We start from the raw sequence: 26,600 nt of genomic DNA, 5'->3' as shown, positions 1-26,600 counted from the left end.
CAGACTCAAGTTGCATTTCTTGTTTCCTTTCCTCTCTTTTGGAGGAGCTGGCTTCTTTGCCATCTTTCCAGCAGGGGAGAAGAGCCGCTGCCAGGCAAGTGAATCGATTTTGCAAATGCATGACTGTCTCATGTGACACAGGATCACATGTTGATGCTGGAAAGTGTCACTTCTGGTCTCCTATCATTGCCCTTCTCAGACAAGATTACTGCAACTGAACTGTAATGTTTGGAAACTAAAAAATGTTCAAAGCCAGGTTTACTTCAGGGGGAAAAAACCTCTTCTAGCAGCCCAAGAAAACTAACTGATGGCCTAGGAGGGACATTTGCACCCACTACAACTCATAGAATTATTTCTGTTTTTTCAACCTTCTTTTCACATATCAGTGGCAAGATACTGGCATTTTGTTCTCAAGTAGGAGTAAGATAAAAAAGAAGATGAGCTCTCATTTAGCATCTCACTGGGATCCTTTCCTAATCAGCTGTACTGAATCCAGGAAAACCTGCATATCTACAAAAGTGACAGGTCACAGCAAAAGTCAAATGCAGCCCAGTTTCTAAACAGCAATCTAAGATAGGCCTGGCTCACATGTACCTCCAGACCTGGCTCAGAGCTTTTACTCTGTGGACTGATGTGAGTGAAAATAAAGTAAGAGACATGCTGACCGTGCTATACAGATGCCTCATGAATGTCACCTTGCTCTGGGCAATCTCTCACGTGCAGGACCCCAAAGGGAAAACAGACACTACACAAAGACCGTATGGAACTTACTAAGGTTAAAACAGTTAAAACAACAGGAAGAAAACAAACATGATGGGACAAAACCTAACAGCAGCTCTTCCAAAGAAACACCATAGAATGGAAAATCAAGCATTTCTCCTATGCCATTAGGCCCATACGATATTTGTTCTACATGCAGTTGGGATGAAGAAGAGGAAATAAGAAGAAATGTTAGGAATTTTTGGAATCATGCCTAGCAGAGGGATGCTTGGAGCTGCAAAATTGTTATGACTGATGCAATTTTCTTTTTTTTTCTTTTTTTTTTTTTTTTTTTTTTTTCCTTATTTCTCTTAGAATTATGATAAATGGCCCCTTCACAAGCCAACAATTACCAGACAGGTAGGATGTTCCGGTTTGTTTGTTTTTATAATATAAAAATTAGGTTACAAAATTGCTGTTTAAAAATAATGAGATCTGCATCCTAATTTCCATATTTGCAAGACAGAGAACAAACAATGGCAAGAGTGTGTTGGAAAACACCTAAAAACTGCAAGAACAGATCCACTTTCTTTGGAGGGCGTTAAGGCACTTTAGAGCCTGAACCACACTGAATGCAAGAATCACCTTCTGGACCACCTGCACTGCATTCATCAAATTTTCTGAAGTGCTTGCTGATATGGGAAGTGTTGAATTCAATTTGACTTGACCTATTAAATGCAATAGCCCAAATCCTTGGGCTTGACCTACTACCAGTTGGGTTGGCTTTCATCTTTTAGGCTGGCATTGGCTTAGGAGCTGGGTGACCAGCCAAATTCATCAGTGAAGTCTCAACTGCTAATATCATCCAGAGATCATAGTTTAAGTGTCTCTACACTGGGTTTCATCACAAGCAAGCATAAGGTCACACATATGATTTTGGTCAAAGTATATTGATCAAATTACATTTAATAAATAACTAAATCATTTGGACAATTTATGACATTCGAGGATTTACTGATACCACTAAACCCTTAAGACTCATATTCTTCATGAATGCAACATGAAGAAATAATTATATTGCATTGCATTGCTGAAAGGAACCACACCTCCAGTGCAACTCAGATTGTTTGCAGATTGTGGTAGTGCGGGTAAGTTGGCATGATGCACAATGCAGGTGGCCAGCTCATATGTCTAGGAGCTTAGCTTTGTGCAGTGGCCAAGCTTTGCTGTTAACTCAAATCCGAGTGTGTGCTTTTCAAGTGTCTTCCTTTTAAAGGAAAGTCTCTGAAGATACTCCACATGACAGCTGGCAAAGGCATGTGTGATCTGCAGGTCTGGGCTCAGAAATGCAGGATTTGTGCCCTTTGGCCTTAAATTTGGTGCTTGCCAAAATCTGGCTCTGGATTCCTCAATAAATGAAAATATGAATTTTTTTTTTTTTTTTTTTTTTTTTTTTTTTTTTTCTTTTGCAGGAATTCCTAGAACTGGCTTCTCACTCTTCCCAGATAGCAATTCCACTTAAGAAACACCAAAATATTTCCCCCTCAGAGCTCCCTCTGCAAGCATGGATCCAATCCAGGGTTATACCATTCTCTGCAAAGCTCTGCACTTCACATGGCACAGGATGAGAGCCCCATTCAGATAATGCTCTGTGAAACCAATGGTTCCACTACAGCAGCCCCCCTGCCATCGCCTAATACAGCAGACACATTCATAGCAAGTGGATCAACCTAGATCCAGTTTCTAAATGCAGGGTTTGAATGATTAGGTGCTCCCACTGAGCAGCAGTGGCACGTTATTTCCCTGCACATTTCGTATCACCTTCCCTCCACCTCCCCCACTTTGTTGCCCCAAGCTTTCATGATCAACATGGCAGTGGAGATTGAACTGTGTGCATACATTGATTTGCTGGGTGGGTTGGCAAAGGAAAGCAAATCCAAGCTACTTACCTCAGTGCAGACCCCTTTGGCGTTGCAATGCCATAGCCTTTGGAGTCCAAGTTACCTCCCACCTTCATGGTGTCACAGGGCTTCCGCTGCTCGATGTACTCGTTCATGGTGGACTCCAAGAGGTAGGCATACTTTCCTTTCGACTTCCTCACCCGGATCATCCCCTCTTCTGTTGTCCTCACAAAAACGGAGGGTTCAGCTGACTTCATGTATGTCCACATCTTCTCAAACACTGCTATTTTGGATCGCTGTGTAGGACAGCACAAACCCAACAGAAGTGTTAACAGAGGTTGGGGTGCCAGCTGGGATTTCCAGGTGAGACCGAACACTTACCCACAGAGCAGATGGACCAAGGAAGACAAACAATGTAACAGGATGTTAATGAACCTCCGGCCATTTCCTGCACACAGGTCAACCCTACCACCTTGCTGCAGGAAGGGCAGGATATCTGTGACTGGCAAGTGATCTTATTGATCAAACCAAAGGCTAACCAAGCTGGAAGTTAGGAGATGCCTGTAGTGTGGGGAAGCACACAGATATTCCACATTTCTATTTACGGTTGCAGAATATCACAAGTGACACAGTCAGCCATCTGAGCAGCCACAGCGAAAGCAGATTTCTGCTGTTCTAGGGGCATGGACAGCAGGTGCTAACACGGCAAGGGGAAGCAAGAGAGAAAAACAGACCTGGGCTGAAGATGAGAGAGGACATTCCTGGAAGACTTGCCAACAAGGAGCTAAGCAAAACGTTTGCATTAAAGTTTCCTTTTTACCCTAAAAAACTCCTTAGTGGAGCCAGCTTCCAGGGTCCCATAGGCGATTTCCGTCTGCTTGGCCAAGTCCTCTGCACTCTCGATGGGAGAAACCATCCTTTCCACTGTGAGGAAGGCAGCCAGGTTAGCTGTGTAGGAGGATATGATGATCAAAGTGAAGAACCACCAGACACCACCGACTATGCGGCCGGAGAGAGACCTGCACACAAAGGGGAGAGGCAGACAGGAGGGGTGTGAAGGTCCAAAAGGTGCAGCTTGTTCTTGCAGGCCTGTCCTTGACCCAGGTGTTCTCCTTAAGTCGTGTTCTCCAACTGCTTCCAGGGAAGCCAAAGCTCTGACTCAGTTCTTAGTCTACTGAAGATAGAACCACATACACAGACCAGTGGGGTTCACCAGGTCAGTTCCTCCATCAAAACTCGACATTTCTAAAAGAGCTGCTGAATCTCAGAGAGGAGCTACAGCCTTAATGAATAATTTGCCTACCAATATCTTCTGGTTTGTTCTCAGCAGTGGGCTAGACAAAATGTTCCTAATAATACCTTAAACTCTAAGCATCGTGCACTTGCTGCTATCACATACCCAATTATCTGTAACCATTGGATAGCTATAGAGATAAGCCAAGAAAGCATTAATTTATATTAAAATCTTTTCAAATCATATTTAGGAGTAAAAGATATTTTTTTAGAGCCATGTCATAATTCATGCATTCTGCCTAAATTATTTATACACTCCTTCTCTACATGCAAGGCATCATCCCCAGTGGAAGATAACTTACAATGCTGCTTTATAAAGCCAGACAGTCTGACAAGGGAGGTCCTGTCCATGAGAAACACTTCATTTCTCAGTGGGAGACCATGTCTTAGTGTTGCTTTTCTGCTGACCTGAGTCAGTCCCCAGAAATATGATTTATCAGATGGTAATGGAGATTTCTCACTCCAGCTCAGGGCACCGGACTGGATCATGACAGCATGTGTCATGCTGTGCTGGGTCTGTGTGAAGCTGCCGTGACTTACTGTGGGCTAACACAACCTGACAGACAAACCTACATGCTCCACTGCTCCAACGAGAAAAGAATCCTGTACTGCTAATCACTGAAATTACAGCTGGAAAGAGGCTAAGCCCACACAGCCCACCAGCTGCAAGACTTAAAGAGATTACACACTTCTAGTTTGTCCAGTCTGGTTTGAAGTGCTGCTGGTGTGCTGGGAGCTGCTCCTTCAGACATCAGGTCATCTCCTTACTTAGATCAACCCACCCCAAAAGCAGAAAGCAGGTACCAGATAGCTCCCACACCTGCATTCACAGCACATGGGGCAGAGTGGAGAGCTCTCACTTTTCAGGTCTGCAGCCCACAGGCATGGTTCTAGCTATAAGACCAATGCTGCATACCCTGTCCTGAAGCATCTCATACAAACCTTCTCCCTTGCTGGCAACCACAGCAACATGGCTGAGCAGACTGACAGTCCCTAATTCCAGATTAATTCATTGTTATGCCTCCCCACTGCTGACAGAGGCACTGGAGGTTTGTTGTGGGGCTGCTGGGTGCTGAGGAAAGGCAGAAAGCTGGGCACTGTTCTTCCACCCTATCTTCAGCTCTCCAATAGAGATGTCACCAAACAGCCCATGGAGATGAACAGGAACCCCCGGGCATGATTCACCCCATCTATCCCAGGTGGAGGGAGGTCCTCCGGAGACCTCTCTTTCTATTGAGTTTTGAAAGATCTAGAATCACATGGTTAGACGAGACAGCAAATCTTCAAGGAGCTGAAGTAAATGTCACCATCTGTGGAGAATACCCAGAGCGGAAGGCTGACAGCACAAACATATTTACCTTGAGTTTCGTATTTGGAGAGGGATCGGAGAGGGAGGTAGCTATGGATTCAACTCACATGTCTTCGGATTGATGGGGAAGAGGAAAAAAATACCTGCCTCTAATTAGTCTGGATGATGTGTGCTTAGGGAAGGAAGCATTCAGAAAAGGCGCAGAGGCATTAAACAAAAGTAACCGGATAATGTCAGATACAACAATTTCTGCTGATGACGGCCACTTTGAGCTGGCAAAATCCATTTGCATGGCAAATAATCACATTCATCTCCAGCTGCAAATTATACAGCCTTTCTTTCCTGATGAAGCTGGGATATTTCTGTGGCTTGTTTCAATCCCTTCAGCGGCAGGCAGCCGGATTCCTGCCTCTAGACCCTCTGCATCCAAGCAGCATTTATTACTGGCTTATCCCATGGGGGCTGCCTGCTGTCAGCTGCAGATGGCTTATGCTTCCCAGCCCCGCACCTGGCACTGACAGCATGAAAAAGTAACTATAGGGTATTCAGACAGGGAGCAACAAGAAAAGCTAAGGAAGCAGGGAGAGGGGGTAGGTGATTCTTTCCCATGGGAGCAAGTCAGGAAAGGATGTGTGGCCCCATCATACACTCTCTCATTTGGGCTCTCAGTCAGTTTTCCTTTTTAAATGAGATGCTGTGAATAGGTGAGTGCTCTACCTCATAGAGTGTGGAGGAAAGAAGAGAAGCAGCTTGCTGTAACTGCCAGCACGGCTGAGGCATCATGTGCATAGTTCTGTGTTGCATACACTGCTAATGGGCAATGTTTGCCCTCATTGCTAGACTGACTTCAAGCTAGAAGCTGTTAATTTAAACTGCTGTAAACATACAGCAGAGAAATCACTTAGCATACGGGTTCTTAAGGACATCGACCTTGCACTCCATGGCCATGCAGTGTCTAATGCAAGGGAGCTTTGGCTGCTGGGGGGAATCTCTTGGAGGCCAGTGCAATACAAGAGGGAATGTAAGAAAACACGACAAAACGCTGCACAAGGAGATGCGATCCCATGCAACATCTCCATAGCTCGAATGCAGTGCACACAGTGCAGAATGAACAGGATTTCTCTGGATAACCATGTTCCTATTCAGATTTTTAAGCCAATGCCCATGACTACTTACCAAAAGTAAGTGGTTGGAAAGACATCCATTGCAGTCTTGTTTTGTTACCCCTGCAGCTCAAGTTCCCACAGCAGCAGCACTCCCATCCTGGAATGCACTTGCAAAAGTGCCATTGTAATTTAAGAGATGATGTTCTATTTCTAGAATTGACTTTTGCATTTGGGAGCTAAAATCTGGTAGAAAGCTGGTGGGACTTTGTGGTATATTTATGCCCTACTAACAGCAGCCACAGAGGAGTAGATATACCTTGTACTTTTAAGTCACTTTTAAGGCTTGAACATCTCATTCCACAACTAGGAAACAGAAAATGACCTAGCAAAGTTCATTTCTTTTCACTAATGGGCAGTATGGGGTTTAAATCCCCATTCATTGAGAATTTACATATCCATGTACCCATCCAAGGGTAACATGGAGGCAATCAGCTCTCTGCCACGTGGGAATGAGTTTGTGCCTCAGCCCTCTGCAGTTAAGGTGAAATGGAACATACTGGTTAGTACTTTAATGATATCCCATAGCTATAATGTTTAAATTTGTCAATTTGACATTTGGGTTAATTCCCATCCATTACCATAGTAATACCAGAGAAAAGCACTATCTAAAAAATCAGACTTAAACAGGAAAGGATAACAGTGATAAGAGGCTTTAATAACTGGCTAATTTTGGGATGTGGGAAGCCATGAAACAGCTAGATAGACTAGACCATACATTTTTCAATCTATACAATTCCCTCTGCACCCATACTGTTCTTTCTTACAAAGCCCAAATTAAGACCTCTTGGTTTCTTCTGCTAGCCCTGCCTGTGCTTGCTAAAATCATCCCCCATCCTCTCCCAGATTTACTTGGGGTTCTGCCTGCCCCTCACAATAGCAAGAATGAGGCACTCTTTTCCAACAGCACTCTTGCAGAAACAGGTAGTAAATACTCTGCCCTCATTACCCGTGGTGTACAATCTACTTAAAATTATAGGTGGCTGGGAAGCAGAAATTCGGTACAGCGGAACATTCTGAAATGGTAAATTAAACCTTAATATTCTCAATTAGAATGAAAAGATAATGGTTGCAAATGCCCTGTAAAAGTAGCATTCTGAAAATGGTTGGTTCGAGTCCATCCGAGTTTTGCATTTTTCTATGACTTAATGTTAAATTTCTGAAAGGCATAATTTTGACATAGTAAACAATTCTGTTTCTCCTTTCTCGTTACTCACACTCTTCTTTCTGCTTTTATAATACATTTAACTCTTACCTACCGCACGTATCGTTTAGAAGGTAGTTCTGGAATGTATTATTTTATATCTCTATAATGGGAAAACTGGAAATGGCCAAGATGAAATCAATCATTTTCATTTTCTCAATTAGGCAAAATGTTTTTTTTTCCACTTCTCCTTGCAAGAACATCATTTTGCCAGTAGAAAACAGAAAAGAATTGCAAGTTCCCTTTGTTCTCGTGCAGTGATTTTTATCGTTTTCTACCCTTAGCATTGATGGATTTCTCACAGAAAAAAAAGAGAATCATGCAGCTATAATCTCTTATTTCTTAAACAAAATGCAATCCTTGATCAAACAATTTGCTCTTTGATCTTATCCCTTGCAGAAGGTTGGAACAAATAACAGGCGTTTGCCTCTGCAATGCAATCTTATTAGAAACAGCATCATGCATTTTTCAAAGAAAAAAACATTACGGATGTAACCAGAAAAATGCAAAGTAAACATCGGTGGAAAAGTGCTTGAGCAGCGCCTCAGTCCTCTTCCACTTCTCCCTTCCCCCTTACCAAATGCATTTCGTATGGAGAATTACACCTAAACTGACAGCGTTTTAATTAGAAACGCAAATCTGGGATTCTAAAGCCATAGTTGCTTTGGGAGGATTTCCCAGATTCGCTGCTACATTCTATTCTAATAACGGCTCACTTAGTCAACTGACATATTTGTCACTGAATGAATTAATGCAGAACTGTGGAAAGAAAAGCTCTCGTACGCCTGTTCTGCTGACTGCGGGTCAAAACCACTTCTGGTCTTCTGCCCACACAGATCCTCTGATCTCTGACACTGCTTGCTAATTTGATACCGACTGTAGATAATTTCACGGGTCTGTCTGAGGGCTGACTTGGTAGTGGATTAGTTACAAATGTTTTGCTCCCATTTGGCTCTTAGCAAATTTTCAGCATTAAGCTTCATGAGCCCAAATGAGCTTAGCTTCTTCTGAGTGTCACAGACCATCCAGAACGATTGGTCTCACCATTTTATCTCCGACCCTGACACAAACCCTGGATTTACTTGGAACATCTGCAGCTAGCCAAGGCCGCGGGAACAAACCATTGGGATTGAAGCTGGGAACAGCTCTGAGTACACCCATCACCCACATCTGCAAAGCTCTTATCCTCTTACACTCTGTCATGCTACCAAGCTTTGAATGAGTTACCATTTGTCACCAGATCAGTTTCGAATGCACATAGAATCAAAGAATTGCTCAGGTGGGAAAAGACTTTAAAGATCAAGTCCAACCGCAACCTGACCGTACTACCCCAGCTCTAACAACCCCCTGCTTAAATCATGTCCCTGAGCACCACATCCAAATAGTTCTTAAACACTTCCCTGTCTGTGCTATATCACTAATTACCTCACCTTTGTTAGTTTGCATTTACTCATTACTGAATCCCGTCTCCTGGTGCACGAGTCTGAAGTCCTGAGTACAATGCTGGCTTTAACACCGAGTGCCCAGAGTGACCTCACACGGACTGAGGTGGGAATGTTTTCCATTGACATTCTCATTTAACTCACCCAGCGGTACAAATCAACTGTTCCTTCCTCGTCTTACCTCACAACTGATCTGCAGAGTTGAAACATTGAGTTCTCTGTGGGTAAGGTTAACCAGTGAGAGAGGGTAAGAGAGTTGAAGGTGCACAGGTACTGGGGGTCCCAAGATGTTACCAAGAAAAGAAGGAGAAGGAAAAATCTGACCTCCCCAAAGCCAAGATGCTGGAAGAAGGCAATGGGGAATGCAGAATCCCAGCAGCAGCCAGTTCTCACAGGAGCCTTAGGGTAACTTGCTGAAATAAATATTGCAATGACTGAACATATTGTCGACAAATACACAGAATGTTCCATATTCAAACAGGAGCAAGCATTTCTAGAAGGCTTTAATTATGTCACAGTTTATTTACTGTTTCTTTTCATCTAGGCTAATGGCCTTGGACATCAGTGTATTCTCCCTCCCCCACAGTTTCATCTCTTCTTTTGCATAATATGTTGGATTTCTTTTTTCAATTTCACTTTAACAGGCAAAATTTCCTTATAAATTTGTTATTCCTGCTTAGCCAGTAATGTGTCTTGTCACTTGTGATCCTCCTGTCATTGGAGCCAGGATAGCTGAGGTGTTAAGTGCCAGCATGACTCCATGGAGCATTCACTTAGTAGTTCGACAGGTGAGAAGTACCTAAATGGCCTAAGCAGAGGACTATCAGCCAAGTGTTCTTTCATTCCTTGGGAAGCCCTGCCACTTTATGAGATCCTGGGTATCTTGCTTCATGCCTCTCAGTTCCCAGCTGCAGGACAAGAGAATGAATCACATTTACAAACTGCACCTGCATGGATAGCACAAGCCATTGGTCACCAGGTGGAATTTGGCTCTGAGGTTCTTCTATGAACATTTCAACCCCTGAAACACTCAATCAGCATCAGGTGCTAAGTAGTGGGTAATTTACAAGCTCAATAGCTATCTGCAGGGTATGTTCTCCTGTGGTCCTCAATGGCAATGCAATGCAGCCTGCTGTCACACAACCAACAACTCACCTGCTCAACTAACCAAGTGTGGTGTAGGAAGCATTTAATGCCATGCAAGCATGGACTAAAATGGCAACCAGCTCCTCTAGACTTTAGCAGAATCCAGTGCCATCCTTGCTATAAATACACAACCCCTGAGCAGAACTGGGCAATGCCCTTCATTTGAGGGAGATACCATCCCCGAGCAGTCAGAACTGGCTGCTGACATATTTATCCCTAAAATTGCAGGATAATACATACAACCCTCCCAGAGAGCTGCTAAAAAAAAAAACAAACAGAAAAGGCAACAATAGGGAGGTGATGTGAAATACTGAGAAAAAAAGATGAGATTGGTTGAAAGGCAGAATAAATAGACCCAAAGCACTAAAATCCTCTTCAATATAGGCACGGTGTGCTTCTCAGTGCTGTGATCCGAGGTAGTCTGAGAGGTGAATGCTTGGGCAGAGCCTTGCTGAGAAATGCAGTCACTTCAGGCTGCTCGGCAGCTCCAGTGAAAGGCAAAGTCATCCCTGTTTTGCAGTTTTGCCAGATATTGCTACAAGAAGAAGCAACTCTCATCATGCCTTTGAGCAAAAATTTCACTGTAAAAAAAGGCTCTTCATGTATTTTTCTCACTTTGGTGACATTTGTTAGCTCTGCTGAGAAACATTCCCAAGGTGACAAACATAAAATGTTGTCAGAAGCACTCGTCGGAGTGCCCTGAGGGATTCATTACTAAGGAACTTCCTCAACCTCAGCTAGCCCTGAATTTAACAGCACTCATCCTTCTTTTTAAACAATGGCCAATTATGCCCACGTCCTTTGCTGTGTTTTTAGATATCATTCGCTCTCTCTCATCTTCTTCTGCAAAGTCTTCTTGATAAAAAAAGCTGTTTTCTGTTTTCCCAAATATATTTCAGGTTATTTTTTTTTTTTACCAGTTCTTCATTTTTTCCCCCCAAGATCCTTCTTTAGCCACCTACACGTGTTCAGAGTTTAGAGCTCTATTCCTGACATTTCTGGTCAATGTTATAGTAACTTAGTTCAGACCTCTCCAAGGATGTCCTCTCTTTGGTTCTGAAATTCATTTTTTGATCTATTTTAATCTAATCTTCTGCTCAGATTTCCCAGTTTTTGAGGAGAGAGGTTTTCTAAGTTGAGCATTTTCCACACTGGAAGGTTTCAATGTTACCAATATTCCCAAATTTTCACTTCCTTTTCATATTTCATTTAAAATGGGATACCTGACCAAGATGGCAGGTGAGAAATATTCTCCATTTTCAATTTTAAGGCTTTCTTTTTTCTACAAGAGCACAGCATATTCCTTGCAGGACTGGTAGGGAATGAGTCTCGACTCTCTTCCCAGCCAGCGCCTTTTAGAAGAGCCCTATGTGCTGTCACGGGTGCACAGAAATGTCTCTATCTTCATGTTTAAGCTCCAAAGTTGTGAAAAGAAAGCATGCTTAGTGTTTCTCCTGGCCCTATTTCACTTTCTAACATCCATTTGATGAATTTTTTTTTTTGGAAGGCTTTGGAAACGCTGTTGAGATGCAGCCAGAGATCTTATGGAGAGCTTCAAGGAATAAGTGAGCAGAAAATTCCTCCTAAGGGAGAGCATCCTTTGTGCTGGACTCCTTCAGCTGGGCTGTTGTAGACATTGTGGCTCCCACATATCCACACTGTGCACATACCTATTGCTGCTTTTCCCTTCCACCATCCAAGGACATCTCCCCTTTTCCTCTCTGTTCACACATTTGCCTCCTATTACTTCTCATCAGACTGCACTGGGAGAATTCATTAGTGTATATAATATGCTTTGAGGTTGTCCAAATAACGGTGCTGTTACACTTTTTCACTTCTATGGGCTCTTTTATCTGAAGATCAAAGTAGTTAGTTATCATTACCATGACTGGATTATTGCTGCTTAGCCTTTGGATCTAAGGGTAAGAAGCAGCTCTTCTGGGTAAGTGTTAATGAGAATTACGGGATGGTTTTATTAAATTGATTGAATACCTTGAAGTGTGTTAATGCTGTAGAAAGGGGTGCATCCACGAGCTGTTTGCCCTTTCCTACCACCTGATTGTTTGAGCTGTGTGACCCATGCTGGCCTCACAGATGAGTCCAGTGAGCAGCCCCTCTGTGATATTTAGTGCCTCGTCCTTCCAAACTCTGTGATCTCATCTTGAGATCTTGCTCTGTCTCAGTGCATTCATTGATCCCTAGAGAAGACAAAGCAATTTAAGCTTCTTCCAAGCACGACAGTCATGAAAATATGCGCTGGACCAAAACAAACTCAGAATGCCCTGGTGAGACATTTGCTTGGCTGAAGCTTTTGAGTGAAACAGAGGAAATAACAGCATGAAGGAAGGTGCGGGGACAAGGTGGGGGGAGACTGCATAACCTTGTTTGCCCTGCACAGCCCAAATCTTAGCACCAAAACCATGACCTTCTGAGAAGAAACTTCACTGTTGGAAAGCAAAGTAACAGCTCTCTCCGTCTTTACAACTCACATTCATCCCTGGCACACAACATACCCAGCAGGGAGCTCCACCAACATTCCTGTTGTCCAGAGAAAACTGAGCAAAAAGTATTTCAAAGAATGACCGTCCACGTCAACTCCACATGGCTTTAATCAGCCCTTAATTCTCCTTCCTACTTCTGTCTCTTTGTTTTTCCTCCACAAATTGCTTTTTTTCCAGTTAACTCAGCTTCAGCAAGTCCTTCCCAATGAACAAAACAGCACCTCTTCTTTACTTCTACTGAACTGTCTTTGCTTTCTCACTGTTTTGGAATGTTACAATGAACTTGGCTCCCTGGCAATACACATACCTAAACTTATTGCATGATGGAGATTGGGATGGTGCTTCCCCAGTTACCAGGATAGGTAGCTGAGATGAAATCTGGGTTCTGGAAGGCAGAACAGGGATAAAAATCCCAATCTTCAGTGGAAGAAATTAACTACTCTGAGCTTCTCAGATGCAGGCTATGAGGTTGTGGCCAGCTCTGGGGAATCAAACCAGCAAAGAGCAGATGTAGATGCTCAGTGTGTTGTGAGCCAGAATGATTTCAATTGAGGAGCTCAGTGCTCATTCAACTGTGTATCCAGACAGTGTGCAGATGATATCTTTGTGCTGATAAAAGTGATGTACAGCATATGGATGAGTTATTTAAACAGGGATTCCCTGTGAAAAAACACTCAGGGTTTCCCATGTTAGCCACAATATTTCTCTGGAGTGCCAGCATTAGAGCAGTGTGCGGCAGGCAGCCTTGCACAGAGCACGACTGCAGGGAGATGGAGGTCACTGAGCTCCTCACAGCCATTATTCTTTGACAAAAACACGTGGCAATCTACCTTGCTATCAGGAGGATGCAAGCATGTGCATTCCTGGCTGTAGCTCAGGGAACGTCCCCAGCTGAGCTGACTGCTTGGGGATAACAGGTTATGAAGACAGAAGAAAATGAAAAGGGAAAGTGTGTTTCTATCAATCACTGATTGAAAATCAGCAAGTCGGAGCAAAGCTTAATAGGGAGTCCTTGGAGACTCCGAGGGGCTCCTGCTGGAGTCACCAAGAAGGCAGTGAATCTCATGTACCCATATAAATCACAGCGTTACACACACAAACAGCACGTGCCATTTCCATATCCCAAATGTCCTGACAAAATTTCCCAGTAGATGAAAAATATCACCCAGATGTTTTTAGTCTCCACTTTTTTAAAACTATTTTTCAATAAAAAGTATCAGAAACATTCATTCATTCCTTAAAAATAAATAAATAAATAAGAGGTTACAAATATATTTTTAGCTTAATGTGTTTGAGTCAAGTGCTCCAGCTCTCATTTTATATACAGCTGGTAAAAAGATTAGTACACCTATCACTCAGTGAGGGGACTTTCAGCACATTCCTTGCTAACCTCCAGCAACCCCAGTGCTAAAGGCTGCAGTCAGAGTCATTCAGGAGCCTCTAGATGTGCCTGATAGCAAAAGTACTCCATGCAACTGGATAGCAAATTATTCACTTCCTATGCCACATTTAGAAATTCTCAGATGGAAAAGCATGGAAATCCAAGAGATTCATTTTTCCCTTTACAGATGAAATTGCATTTTACCAACAACACTCTCTTTGTTACTTATGCATTTCCTTCTTCTGAGACCCCTGTATCCTTCAGCATTTTGCCAAATGAAAAAAAGGATCGCAAGGATGACTACTCTAAGAGAATTTCCATTTTCCCCCGGCTGCCACATTTTGGTTGCCATGGCAGTGCACAGGCTCCGAAGGGCCCTGCTCTGTTGGATATTGTGCAATTCGTCAAGCTGCTCCTCTGGTGAGTCACTTTCCCCAGTTAAGTTTGTTTCAGAAATAAGTGTGGTCATCAGTTCTTGTGGTTTGCAAACGCTGCTCTTACCCTGTGACCTGAATTCCCTTCTCCATGGACAAAATTAACTCTGCCAGATAGAGATAATTATTGCAAGATCACTTGGTACATTTTTGAAAGAAGACTTCTCCAGAAGTTCAAATGTTAAATATACATATTTACTTTCATTCTTTAAGACCAACATGAGCTCATCTGTTCAAACAAAATGCCAAAAATTAAAAGTCCTGAGCTTTGTCCCCATGGACAAGCCTCCAAGTCATCCAGATTCACCAAACACCAGAGCAGCAATGGGGGTGGGTGGGAGGGGGGTGCTAAACCAACCCTGTCCCATGGGCAGCTCCAGCATCAGGTCGCTTGTGCTCCCCATGGAAGTAACGAACTGCTTTGTCCTTCACTGCAAAATTATACCCTTCACTTTGAGCACTGGTACTGCAAAGATGGCACTAGAACTGTGCATCAGGCCAAAAAGATGGGCAGATGCTCAGGGTGTCAGGGAAGATGCCAACTGAAATCAAGAAATCAGAAATCAATCCTCCTGATTGCTAAATGTGCTTGGTTCTAATTTCCCCATATCTCTGTTTTTAACAAAATCAGTGCCCTGCAAGAGCAAGTTGCCAAAGAACAGAACAGTGATAATTCCCTTGGTACAACCCAAATCAATCCTCACACCAAAAACAACAACAACAAGATTATTTGTCCTAACCAATTTCTGATGCAGATCTTGTCTAGAACTGAATAAAATCTTTCAGTGCTAGGAAAGACTCTGAAGAAATTGAAAGTGCAGCTATTTTTCAGAATCTCTAGAGGCTAGTTTAGAAAAAAGCATCAACAACTTGTAGTGCAATTTTACTGTTACTTCCACCAGCTCTGTGGCTGAAGTCTCCTGTGGTTTTGTTCAATTGATCTAAAAAGGAATGTAAATAAAGAGGAAAAATGGCAGAGGAAAGTACTCAGCATTAATTACAGGTACATAATAAATACTGCATTTGCTCTTCCACAGATGAAGCGCAACAGAGAGCCTTGCAGGAGAGGCTGCAGTGAAATATAAGCCTGGCTGCATGCTGCCATAGCTCAGCTGGAGTGCACTGTTTCCTTGTCACTAAAAACAAATAACGATGTTCACAAGATAGATGTAAATCATAGACCATGCCTATTGACTGGGTAGCAGCCAGCATTTGTATCTCCCCTTCCCACCTCTGTGTGTGTGCACTCACTGCCCATGGCAGCTTGGACCCTCCTGGCCAGTGGTTAAGCACATGGATGGAGCTCTGCACTGTGCCAGTGAGTTTGGTCTCACTTCACTCTTTGTCTCAAGCCAGTTGATGTACGGAATACATCTTGTTTTGGGGCACACCGTTATGCTCCCCACCATTTCCCAGCTGTGTTCCCTTCTGGCACCTCACACAGCTCTGCCAACACAAACTTTTCTGTTCCTTCATCCCCACTGATGCTCTCAAGATGTGCCTTCTCAAGTCTGGCTCTCTCCCAGCCCCAATCTGTAATTAAGACTTCATTTTTCATTTCCTTTCCAACTGACCAGGACATCTCCAACTCTGTTCTCAACATAATGAGCAATTACTATGAACAATTTCATACCTACATACAACCTGTCACATCATGACAGGACTGCACATTCCCTTTATACTCGTGGCATACTGTGATTTGAACCTAATTCCCACAGCACAGTATATAGGATGATCCCATGAAGCTCTGCTTATTTTTGGAAATACCTTTTTAATTTTCCTCTAACATGGCACAAATGATGGCTTTACTGACTGGATGATGTAGTGTGATATTTATCTCCCTGCCAAAATCCAGTGGGGACAAGGCTCCTGGTCACTAAGCCAAGAGAAAGTGTGTATATTCTATCTCGTGGTATCTTCAAAGGAGGAATATATTCTGGGAGATATATCCTAATGGAATGGATTTCGCTTTAGTCAAACGTAAGTTTTCTGAGTCAGAGAAAGGGTAACTGGATTCAATTTGATAGACTCTAATACATAGGAGGTCTCTTTTAGGCTCAAACTATATGAAGAAACACATTTGGAGATAAAAAATAGAAGACCAAACTGGGAAGCTGACAGCAAAAACGTACTTTTTGTTCCCTGCTTTTTTATCACTGTCACCACAATCAAACCACTTACTTCAGAGAAAATGATGGGGCAGATGAAAAATCCAGATGCCTCATTCTGCCGCAGAGGAGGTCTGGAAGCCCAGATGCCACCTCAGTCTCCTCAATGGCCTCAGTTCTGTCTGAGCAAGCAATGGCAGCAGGGTACTGGATGGCAGAGAGGTCCCACTCTCCACAGATGCTACACATGGGGGTTATTTTAAGCTCTGAACACAATTTATCAAATAACATTTCTGAAGAATGGTACAATATGAGTCATATTTACTTCACATTTCTCTTGCTGCAGGCTCTCACTATTGGCTGTGAGTTATTTATTAGCTCTGAAGCTTGCTCTGTGAATATCTGTGAATCTCCATTCTGGGTCTATATTTTGCATTTAATGAGTGCTTTAGCAATTTCATGACTGCTTTCTGAAGCTGAGATGGCATTTTGTGCAGCCTCATGGTTTAGGGCCCATATCAGACTTCACTGATTTCTGTCCATTACTATGTATATGAAACAACTCATAACTCGAAAATATTGCTTTCCTCCTATTCTTCTGTGTTTCAGACATTACTTTGAAAACACAGATTTCATGGACAACGACAGGATCCATCTCACCTAAACAGGACAATTTACTCCATGTGGCAACGACTAAACCACATCATGAGTCAGTGACAGTGCAGAGGGGATAGCCTTCTAGGTGCTCAAGGCCAAGAGGAATAGGGCCCTGGGCACTCTGACGTGGTGGGGGCAGCCAGCCCACAGCAGTGGGTTGGAAATGGATAGGCTTAAAGGTCTTAACAACCAAACACATTCCGTGATTCTATGATAGCAGACTCCAGAGCTCACAGCCTCCTTTGGACAAAACTATGCGTGTACACTTGGGTAATTTAATTTATGACTTATGAGGGCTGGATTCCTTTCCCATGCTCATATTGAAGCCTCCAAAGGCATAACACAGTCTGCCATCAGCTCTGCTGAGGCCATCCATGACTCGTTGCTGTACAGGCTTTGTCACACTTGTTCAGGCTACACTTTGACAAGAAAGCTTCAGAGCTTAAGGAACACCCGTTGACTTTATCCTTGGAAGCTTCACTCCTCAGGAGAAGAGGCTGTGAGCACACAGCCCATACGTATGCTCTGTCTGGAGTGTCTACAGGTCATTAAATTCACACTATCTTCAAAGTGTTGGGTAGTTTGTGATCAGCATACTTAAAAGCCTGATTAAAGTTCTGTCTAGTAAGTCTGTCCTTTAAAAGGACACAACTTTCCTTCAAAAGCAAATTTTGGTCTCTGTGGGGGATTGAAGTTCCCTGGGGATTGGTCTGAGACCAAGGAACATACTTGTACAAGAGCAAGGAGTTGCTGCAAACCTCACTCCCCGCTGTGCTGAGTGATGCATCTGCAGTTTTGATCTTACTGTTTTTTTGGTGATAGATACATAGTGGCATATGCACTTGCAAACAACATGCTCTGCAAAAAAAAAACTACAACAAACCAAAAAACAGAAAAAAACCTCCAGACAAATTTCCCTTACTCCTTCCCAAAACAAAACTGAAATAAACAAACCAAAACCTCTACAGAAACAAAATACACCCCTGCACTTGCTCCTTTCTGCTGGGGAGAGAATGACGGAACAGATGTATAACAGAAGCTATTTATGTTGATTAATACATTACTAGGGAGATGCTGAGAGATTGCAGTGATAAGTTTAGAAGCAACCGTATAGCAAATGTATTGGAATAGAGCAGATCCCCACCTGCCCACCACGTCGTTGTACCGAGTATTCATTTCTAAGTGATGTGTCACAGGAATCCTGCACCAGGTTCGTGTGAAAAATGCATGTGAAATACGAGGTGCGCTCAAAGCCTTTCTGTACAACAGCATCCTACAGAAATTCTCACCCTTCTGCTTCCTTCTCACTTTCACATTTCACAGAAATATTCCACTCTACCTGCATCCGTCACAAGGATCCATCACAGAGTGCTGGGACTTACAGTCATTCCCATACCTTCAAATTCTCTGTTCTTGTAAATATTGGTCACCAGAAAGTGCTCTTTTCCTCAATGGGAAAACATAGATTCCAATAAAATTGTAATTTTCATTATCAAGATGATCAAAATAACATGAAAGTAATAACATCACAATCGTTTTCATTTCCCATTTCAAAGCAAAATAAAAACAACGCTTTGAAACAGTGATTCTAAGCGTGTTGTTTAACGAGATAAAATCCTGTTATTTGGATCAAAATCACTGAAAACCAAACCCAACAAAACCCAACAAAACCCAACACTCCTTTATGAAAGATGTTCAGAATTTGCTATTCCACAAAATCCGAGCCTTTCACCAGTCTGCACTCCTCCTTGGAACTGCAGCTAGCTGCAGAAACATCCCCAGAGGAAGACCTTCTCTTCCCTAAGAATAATGATGACATAAATAGCAATGAGAATGAAAATGGCCATAACCTGATCCTAATACATGGGGCTGTGTTACAAGACACAGCTGAATAATAAAGTTGAATGAATGAAGTTGAATTTCCCACAGCAGGGAAGACTTCGTGAATGCCCCTTCTGGACTCCCACTAATAAATGATCAGATGATAAAATATATTCATAAAAGTTGTCACTACCAAATTGCCTCACAAGATCTCATCTCCCTGCTATCTTAAGCTTATTACTATTTGGACAAATTGACGTCCAACAGCCAACAAACCAGTGCCTGGAGTCCCCCTGCCATCCCATGAGAGCACTGCTGAGCTGTACGGTGTTATCTTTGCTCTCCAATGGAGATGTGCCTTCTTCTCTTCCCCTGGTTTCTGATATCATCCCAGCATCTGGGAAATTAATTCCTATTGCCTGCATTCATGCAAAGCACAGTGCTATCCCAGGCTCCCCTCTGGTCCTGCCTTATATGAAGGCACACATGCCACAAGAAAAATCCCTCACACGTTACAGATGTTACTTACTGCATGTACAACCTATGCAAATAAATAACAAAATCCATTACAATAATTCTCGCAGCTATTATGTTCCTATGTTTTGAGCTCTTTTCTTCTTGCTTTTGTAAAACAAGACACGAAGGCTATGTGTATCTTGAGCTCCTTAATAGGCAAATACTCTGCCATAAAGCTTTCAAAAAGGAAGCAGTTATTTCCAGACCTTATTTACAAATACACCTCTGCTCGTGTCTCTACCACAGATTCACATCTTCTGTATTTCATGCAGTTTTTCAGCCACTTTATATTGTGTCTGCTTTTCCATGAAAAATTACCTAAGAGTAATTATAACAGTGAATACAGAGAATAAGTGATTCCCATCAGAAGTCCCTTTAGGGACTCTTTGGATGCTACTGAATGTTCAAGCAGCAGAACTATCAACTGAAATGGGAACCAAAAAGAAAGCTCTGTACTTCTCTGACCTTTCCAAAGGCCAATAATACTTAAAGACACACAGTTTTCTCCATAATTGTTTGGCAATAGTGTGGCACAGACTATATAACCTTTTATTGGATGTCTACTATATTATTTCTCCCTACTTTACCAGAATTTTATAGTTTCTTAAAAATGCCAGAATGACCTTTTTCTAATAGCGAAAAGGTAATGACTGACAAAAAATTGATTGCAAATGGGTGCCTTCAGAAAACTGTTTGCATTTCTCTAAATTCCCCCAAAACATCTCAGCAGCATAAATTTAGAATGGTATTTTCTATGGTCCTAATGTTAAGGCCCAAGTTCACAGCTGAGAGACCTGTGAACCCTTAAGTCCTTTCTGAATTACAAACTGATTCAGGAAACCACACTGTGGTTCAGGAAGGATGGACAAAGAACCTGTTCAGCTCCAAAGCATACAGAAAGATTAAATGACTTGAACTGGAAGAAAGAAGGCGACCTACCTTGGAGAAATATCACATCCTTGCTGCATAAAAGCTCCCAGGGAGAACCAGAGGCTGTTGAATATCCCAAACTCATTCGTCTGATCATTGGCTGGCTGGTCCCGTCCTTCCTCAAACTCCTCAGTGTGCCACTCGTAAGGGCTGAAGCGGCTCACCAGGAAGAGAACAACGCTCACTCCAATGTAGGCAAAAACAATACACATCCATATTTCATAGGCCAAAGGGTCCAGAAAAGAGAACACTCCTGGTTTGGACTTCTGAGGTTTTTTTATCATGATAGAAATGCCTAAGCTCATAAAAGGTTTGGAAAAGTCTATAACTTCTTCTCGAACCAGAGTGATGGTTAACGGTGCCACAGCCACATCAGCCCTCTGAAAAGAAGTGAAAAAAGAGTCACATTCTGAGGATAAAACATATCTACTAACTCCAGCTTATTTTACTTTGTTCTCTGTGTAACCCTACTATCTGAAAAGTCATCAGACAAAACCAATTGCAAGAGCAAGGTTAGAAAGAAGCAGCCCATAACATCGGTGGATTATTTCCATTCTATCATTACTGATCACCGGTTCTATTTTGAAATCACAACGTTTCCTTTTCCAGCCACCCAGCTCCTGTGTGATTTATCCACTGATGTCACAGTCTGATGCAAAAAACTTCTCCTAAAAGAGCCTTACCATCCAGACATCAAAAGAGGCAAGGAAAGGCTAGTTGCCTGAAAATGGACACCAGGATGTTTACTTCCATCAGAAACTCCTTTTTAGTGGCATAACTGACACAGAAGAAAAAAAAAAAGTTCCAGTGACACTGATGTGCACTTTCCATTTATTTTATAACCAGTCTTGAAAATGGAAAGGGAAATGCACTGAAATGGTTGTCAGTGTATCCCGTCGAGATCTCAGCAGGACTAAGATCATCCATTTCTCCAGCACAGCAACAGACAGACTTGGGCACTGATGCTCCCTATTCTGTGAAGGGTAAATAGCACCCCTCTGAAGAACGATTTGAAACACTACAGATGGGGAACTATCAGAGCAAATCAGATTTAGAAGTGTAGGGTGACGGGATATATTCGAGCAGATGGAAATGAGTGATTAGACCAAAAATGTCAGGTTCACCAGACATTCAAGGTCAGGTTGGATGGGAATCCAAGCCCTCTGATGGAGCTGTAGGTGTCCCTGCTTTTTGCAGGAGAGTTGAACCAGATGACCTTTAAAGGTCCCTTCCTACTCAAACAATTCTACTATTCTACAAATCTACGCTGAGTTTTTGAAATCTTACCTTTCTTTCATCCTGCCATTGTCAAGTAAATATAAAATATAACAAAATTTGGAGATTCAACTCATGAGAAAGTTTAGAAAGTTCAACCTTTCAATACTTGTTCTTCCAAAAATGGAAAGAAAAAAATAATTCCTGTAGCTGAAAATATTTTGACATTTCCATGGGCACAAAATGTGCTGTCCCAACCTGAATTAAAATGTTTTCTTTGGGCTGATTATTTACATTATCACAGCCGAAATCCACAAGACAGCACAGGCTGACGGAAGGTGGGGATCCCTTTTACTCTGGGGGGCTTGAGACTATTCTCAAGACAAGATCTAAAAACAACGGACAAGTGGGAAACTCACCCCATAAACAAGTTCTCCCACCATGCCGTTCCATGTTTTGGTGTCAGGATCCCGGGCTCCATACTTCCCATCTCTGACAATCTCCAGCCTGTAGTGGTAGCCAACATGCTTTGCAATCTCAGCAGCAAGCTCCACACAGTAGCCTTCATACCTTTCATTGCCTTCAAACTGGTTGGCGTTCTTCTTGAGCATCACATATGGGTCTTCCTGGCACAGAGGAGACCAATATTGAGCCACATTCCACCTTCCCAGCCTTTTAGAGACTCAACATCTCTGCCTACGGTCTGCTTGAAAAGCCCTAACTTTGTGCTCACGAACCAAAAGGAACCACAATGGGGTTAATTTAGAAAGTATGATGGGCAATTTTTTATTCTGATGTTTTCTACTCATTTATGCAAAAACTGTGTGCAGCTTCTGCAGTGATAGACCTCAGGGCAATGGAGATGCCTGGGGGGATTTGGGTGACAAATCATTCATCGTGGTTCCGTAAGGGTTATTTAGTACATTTCAGCTATGAATGTTTAAAGGAATGTCCGCCTGTGTGGGCATAGACAGAGACAAATCTGCTGGGCATGAGAGAGCCCTAAAGATGTTTAATTTGGTTTGGGTATTGTGTCTTCTTTGTAGGTTTGCAGCAAGCATTCAACAAACAAGTTAGTAAAATTTCATCTGTTTCTGCAGGGTGATTGTATACAATGACACACTACATGATACCATACATTATGGGGTACTTATTGTTCCTTCATGATTATAGTGGGGATTTGTTTTTAAGCTATGATTCAGTCTCTCTGCACAATACAGCTTATCCTTCCAAAAATTACAGCCCACATTCTGTGGGCTAAACACAAAGCACAGGTATAATGTTCCTAATTTACCTATGCTGATGCCTCTACTATCTTGTCATAATCTTTTGTATTTTCTATACTTAAGCATGAGAGCTCCTTAATACCAACTTAATTAGCCACAGCAATTTTCAGATACCTTTATGGACCCGACAGGAAACAGTAAGTGCCGTTATTATTATTGTTATTGCTATTATAAAGATGATACAGTACAAAGCAAGGTGTGCAAAGGGGAAGAGGCAGTCAGCACATCAGGGAGATGAGGGAGAATGAGAGCCAGGCTGGAAGTCTCAACACTTACTAGGATCGTTGTGACTATGTATGTCCTGTTCTGGAGGCTCGTGGACTCGTTGCCGGTTTGAGTATCTACGGCTACTGGAACTAACTTTTCATCTTCGTTCCAATAACCAATCTGCCAAATACAAATCCAGGACAACTTATTGATATCTCCTTGTAATATTAACCAAGATATGTTAACAGAATCATTAAATAAGGGTCAGATCTCTCGGCAAGTTTGGACTTAGCCCATTATCTCCCATCCTAGTTCTTGATGTCTTTTGCAGGGAGAATCAGCATCTCTCCTGTCCCACCATGCCTCTAGCTTGAGAATAACGATTTACTACAGTTCTTTCTTGCAAATACATAAAAACAAACAGCACACAGCAGCAGATAATCACAATTCTCTGTCCCATCCCTACTTCAAGAGGTCACATCTTCCCTGTGAGACTTCTTTATACTTTTCAAATATGTCTGCTGCCTGTCCAGGTATGTCAGGGCAACAAAATGCTGTTCTACAGCTGGAAGCCTCTGTAAACATAGAACTGACTCTTAGGATATCTTAAGACAACAGAAGAAAAAAATCAAGGGAGAAAAGAAGAGAAACAATCCTGGTCAGTGCCCAAAGGTTTGAGGTTATGAATAAAGAATATGTATGTCAGAATGTGCCTATTAAATAGGGTTTAGGTTGATCTGTCACCACTTGCAGGTAAAGCAGTGTGCCAGTGAGTATCAACAGGAAGATCATTGCTGACGTTATCCTCTTCCAGGGCTTGATTTGATAAGGGGTATTCCATCACCTCATGCACATATGGAATTGCCTGAGCTTTGGTCAAGTGAAAGGAATTTATTATTACAGTAAATGGGAAAGGATATTAACACAGGGCATGACCAGGAGTTGTTGATGGCAGATTACAGACTGTAACAATAGAGGAAGAAAAAAACTACACAGTCATCTCATCTGTCATCATTGCACAGAGAAAAGGGGAAGAGAGTGAGGAAAAAGCTTCCAAAACTCTGCCCTGGGGCAACATAAATGGAGATGTATGGGTTTTTTTGCACTTTTATCCTGGTGGGTCTAAGATTAAGCATGCATCCTGTCAGTTATGTGCCTTCTAAACAAATATTTCTGTCAGTAAGCACGCAGCAAAATCGAGACATTGAGCCGTTCTGCTGCTTCTCCTCTGGATTCCCTCTGGACTGCTATAATCATTCCTGAAGTTCAGAGCCCCAAACTGGACATAATATTACATTTAACCTCTTATGAATGCCAAAGAGAGGAGGGAGATCACTTTGAATATCTTTACACTGATAATTCTTCAGGTTCCCAGTGAGGAGTTGGATTTTTTTTTGGATGACGCTGCTGATTCCTGCTTGGATGTGGTGGGATTTGGTCTGATACTGGCTTATCACAGGTATAAGTGAGTATGGAGGGTGGGAGCTTGAAATGTGGGACTATCACTATTTGCAGTTTTCTTGGTTTCAAACAAGTATTTTACACTTCAGGGAGTGAGGGGATGCAGAGGGTTTGCAGTCAATGCTCCATTCGAAATTATTTAGCAGATTTCCTTAATCCGTACAATAACTCTTTTTTCTTCAAATAGGTAATATCTAAAGTGGGCCATAAGTGTCTGGAGTCAGACTGGCAAATGGATTAGCATTTCAAGGGCTCAGTGAACCTCAAAATTCAGATTTTTCAGAGTGGCTGGGATATAGAAAGGTACAAAGACCTGAGGACAGTAGCAATACCTCCATCCTGATCAGGACACAGTGAGCAAAAACCGTGTTGCTTCAAGGAGAGCAGAATTAAATCAAAATAAAGGGTTCCCTGGCACTGCTTAGGGCAGATAGGTTCCTCCTGGCTCTGTCTTGGCTCATTTCTTAGAAATGAAAACTAGGAGAGCGAAAACAGACAGTTGTGTAGCTGGGACTGAGCCAAAGTGTCCTGCCAACAGCAAGACTGAGTGGGCCAAGTTTTCCTTTCCTGGAAATCCCCGCTCTGCAGCTAAGATGCCCTTCTTACTCTTGATAACCCCTTCCATATGTTGCATTTTTTAGCAATACACCATGAGTTGTCTGTCGTGCTTGGCTTTGCTCATGCAGAGACCTAACTACACCATAACAAGAACAGAGAGTTGATGCCAGATGCAGGAGCTTCAGTCACTTTCTCCATTACCTTTCTGATCCCGTCATGTTTCATCTCAATCACGTGGAGGGTGTAGTTGGTCCTCCGCCCCTTCTCATTAAACTGAACGTTGCCAGACAATCCTTCAAAACGGACCTTAAAGACATAAATATGAGTGAGAAGAGCAAATAGATCAGCTTCCCAAACTCCTAACAAACCACATCTCTTGAAACTCAGTGGTCCATCATCGAGTTCAGTGATGCATCAGAGCCTGATCGTGTGTGGGAACCCATCATCTCTTGGGATGCAACAGGCAGCTAAGTCAGCTCTGAATGCCTCAGTCCCTGTGTGTTTGTGTTGTCTAAATCTAAGTAGGGTTTGGTAAAGAACTTCTCAGGCCAAATCAGCTGCGTTTGCAGGAAATATGAAGATGTGGCCTCAGCTCCCAGCTGTCTCCTTTTGATACAGAGAAGTCTATCAGTTAATTTACCCACTTTAATTTAATTACCTGCTGCACCAGCCTATTTAAACCTGACTACTCCACACTGTAAATGAGATTTACATAGGAAATTTTGAATCATAAGCCTCTGCTGATAACACTGCCATGCTGAAGAGCACTGTTCAGGCACCACATACTATTTCCTTAGTTTTCCCTCTCAGTGTGACTTGTTGCATAAGACCAGGAACCTGGGAAAAGGAGTACTCACATCCCTGGACTGGGGAAGAAAGGTTTGTTCTCAGCCTTTCTCCTTGTTTTGGACAAATCTGTACTCTCTGCAATGGAAAGTTTCCCACATGCAAAATGAGAACAAGCATTTAATTGCCTTTTAAAGTGCCCTGAGAATCTCAGAATGAAGACTCTTTGTGAAGAAATGAGGATATATCACTATGGATGATATCAGTTGCCAATCTGCTTAAACAGTATTTGTTTTCCAGGTATTATCACAAAGGTTTTTCATGAAAATGAACATCTGCCATTGTTTTCTGAAGCTGCTTCAAGTCAAGAGGCTATATTTGGTGAAATCTGGAGAAAAGTGCTTTTCTCTCCTCACAGAAAACAACACACCCATAAAAGATAGCTCTGCTGGAAATGCACAGTTACCTTAAACACTCCCTGCTTCCTATGACCCATGGCCCCTTTTACCTTTTCTGACTGACCTCTGAAGCTCAGTCACAGGTGCTCATGCTTTGTGCTTTTATATGCACTAAAAGCCAGGT

At 42.5% G+C, this 26,600-nt stretch overlaps 1 protein-coding gene across 4 annotated transcripts in view; it reads right to left on the bottom strand.

Moving 5' to 3' along the window:
- GRIA1 (glutamate ionotropic receptor AMPA type subunit 1) overlaps positions 1–26,600 on the bottom strand; it is a 109,908-nt gene that overhangs the window by 14,610 nt on the left and 68,698 nt on the right. For all 4 annotated transcript variants that reach the window (XR_011905169.1, XM_072347910.1, XM_072347908.1 and 1 more), the window contains exons 8-13: positions 25,434–25,538; positions 23,283–23,393; positions 22,140–22,346; positions 20,515–20,885; positions 3,421–3,619; positions 2,649–2,896 (exon numbers count right to left, since the gene is read on the bottom strand). Coding sequence is in view for 3 of the 4 variants with exons in the window: in XM_072347910.1 (XP_072204011.1) it covers positions 2,649–2,896; positions 3,421–3,619; positions 20,515–20,885; positions 22,140–22,346; positions 23,283–23,393; positions 25,434–25,538 (1,241 nt within the window). In the remaining variant the exon portion in view is untranslated. The remainder of the gene's footprint in view (positions 1–2,648; positions 2,897–3,420; positions 3,620–20,514; positions 20,886–22,139; positions 22,347–23,282; positions 23,394–25,433; positions 25,539–26,600) is intronic.

Source organism: Excalfactoria chinensis, chromosome 13, assembly GCF_039878825.1.
Source record: "Excalfactoria chinensis isolate bCotChi1 chromosome 13, bCotChi1.hap2, whole genome shotgun sequence".
Classification (NCBI taxonomy): domain Eukaryota; kingdom Metazoa; phylum Chordata; class Aves; order Galliformes; family Phasianidae; genus Excalfactoria; species Excalfactoria chinensis.
The sequence above is the reverse complement of the archived record's forward strand: the minus strand, read 5'-3'. Positions and strand labels throughout refer to the sequence as shown.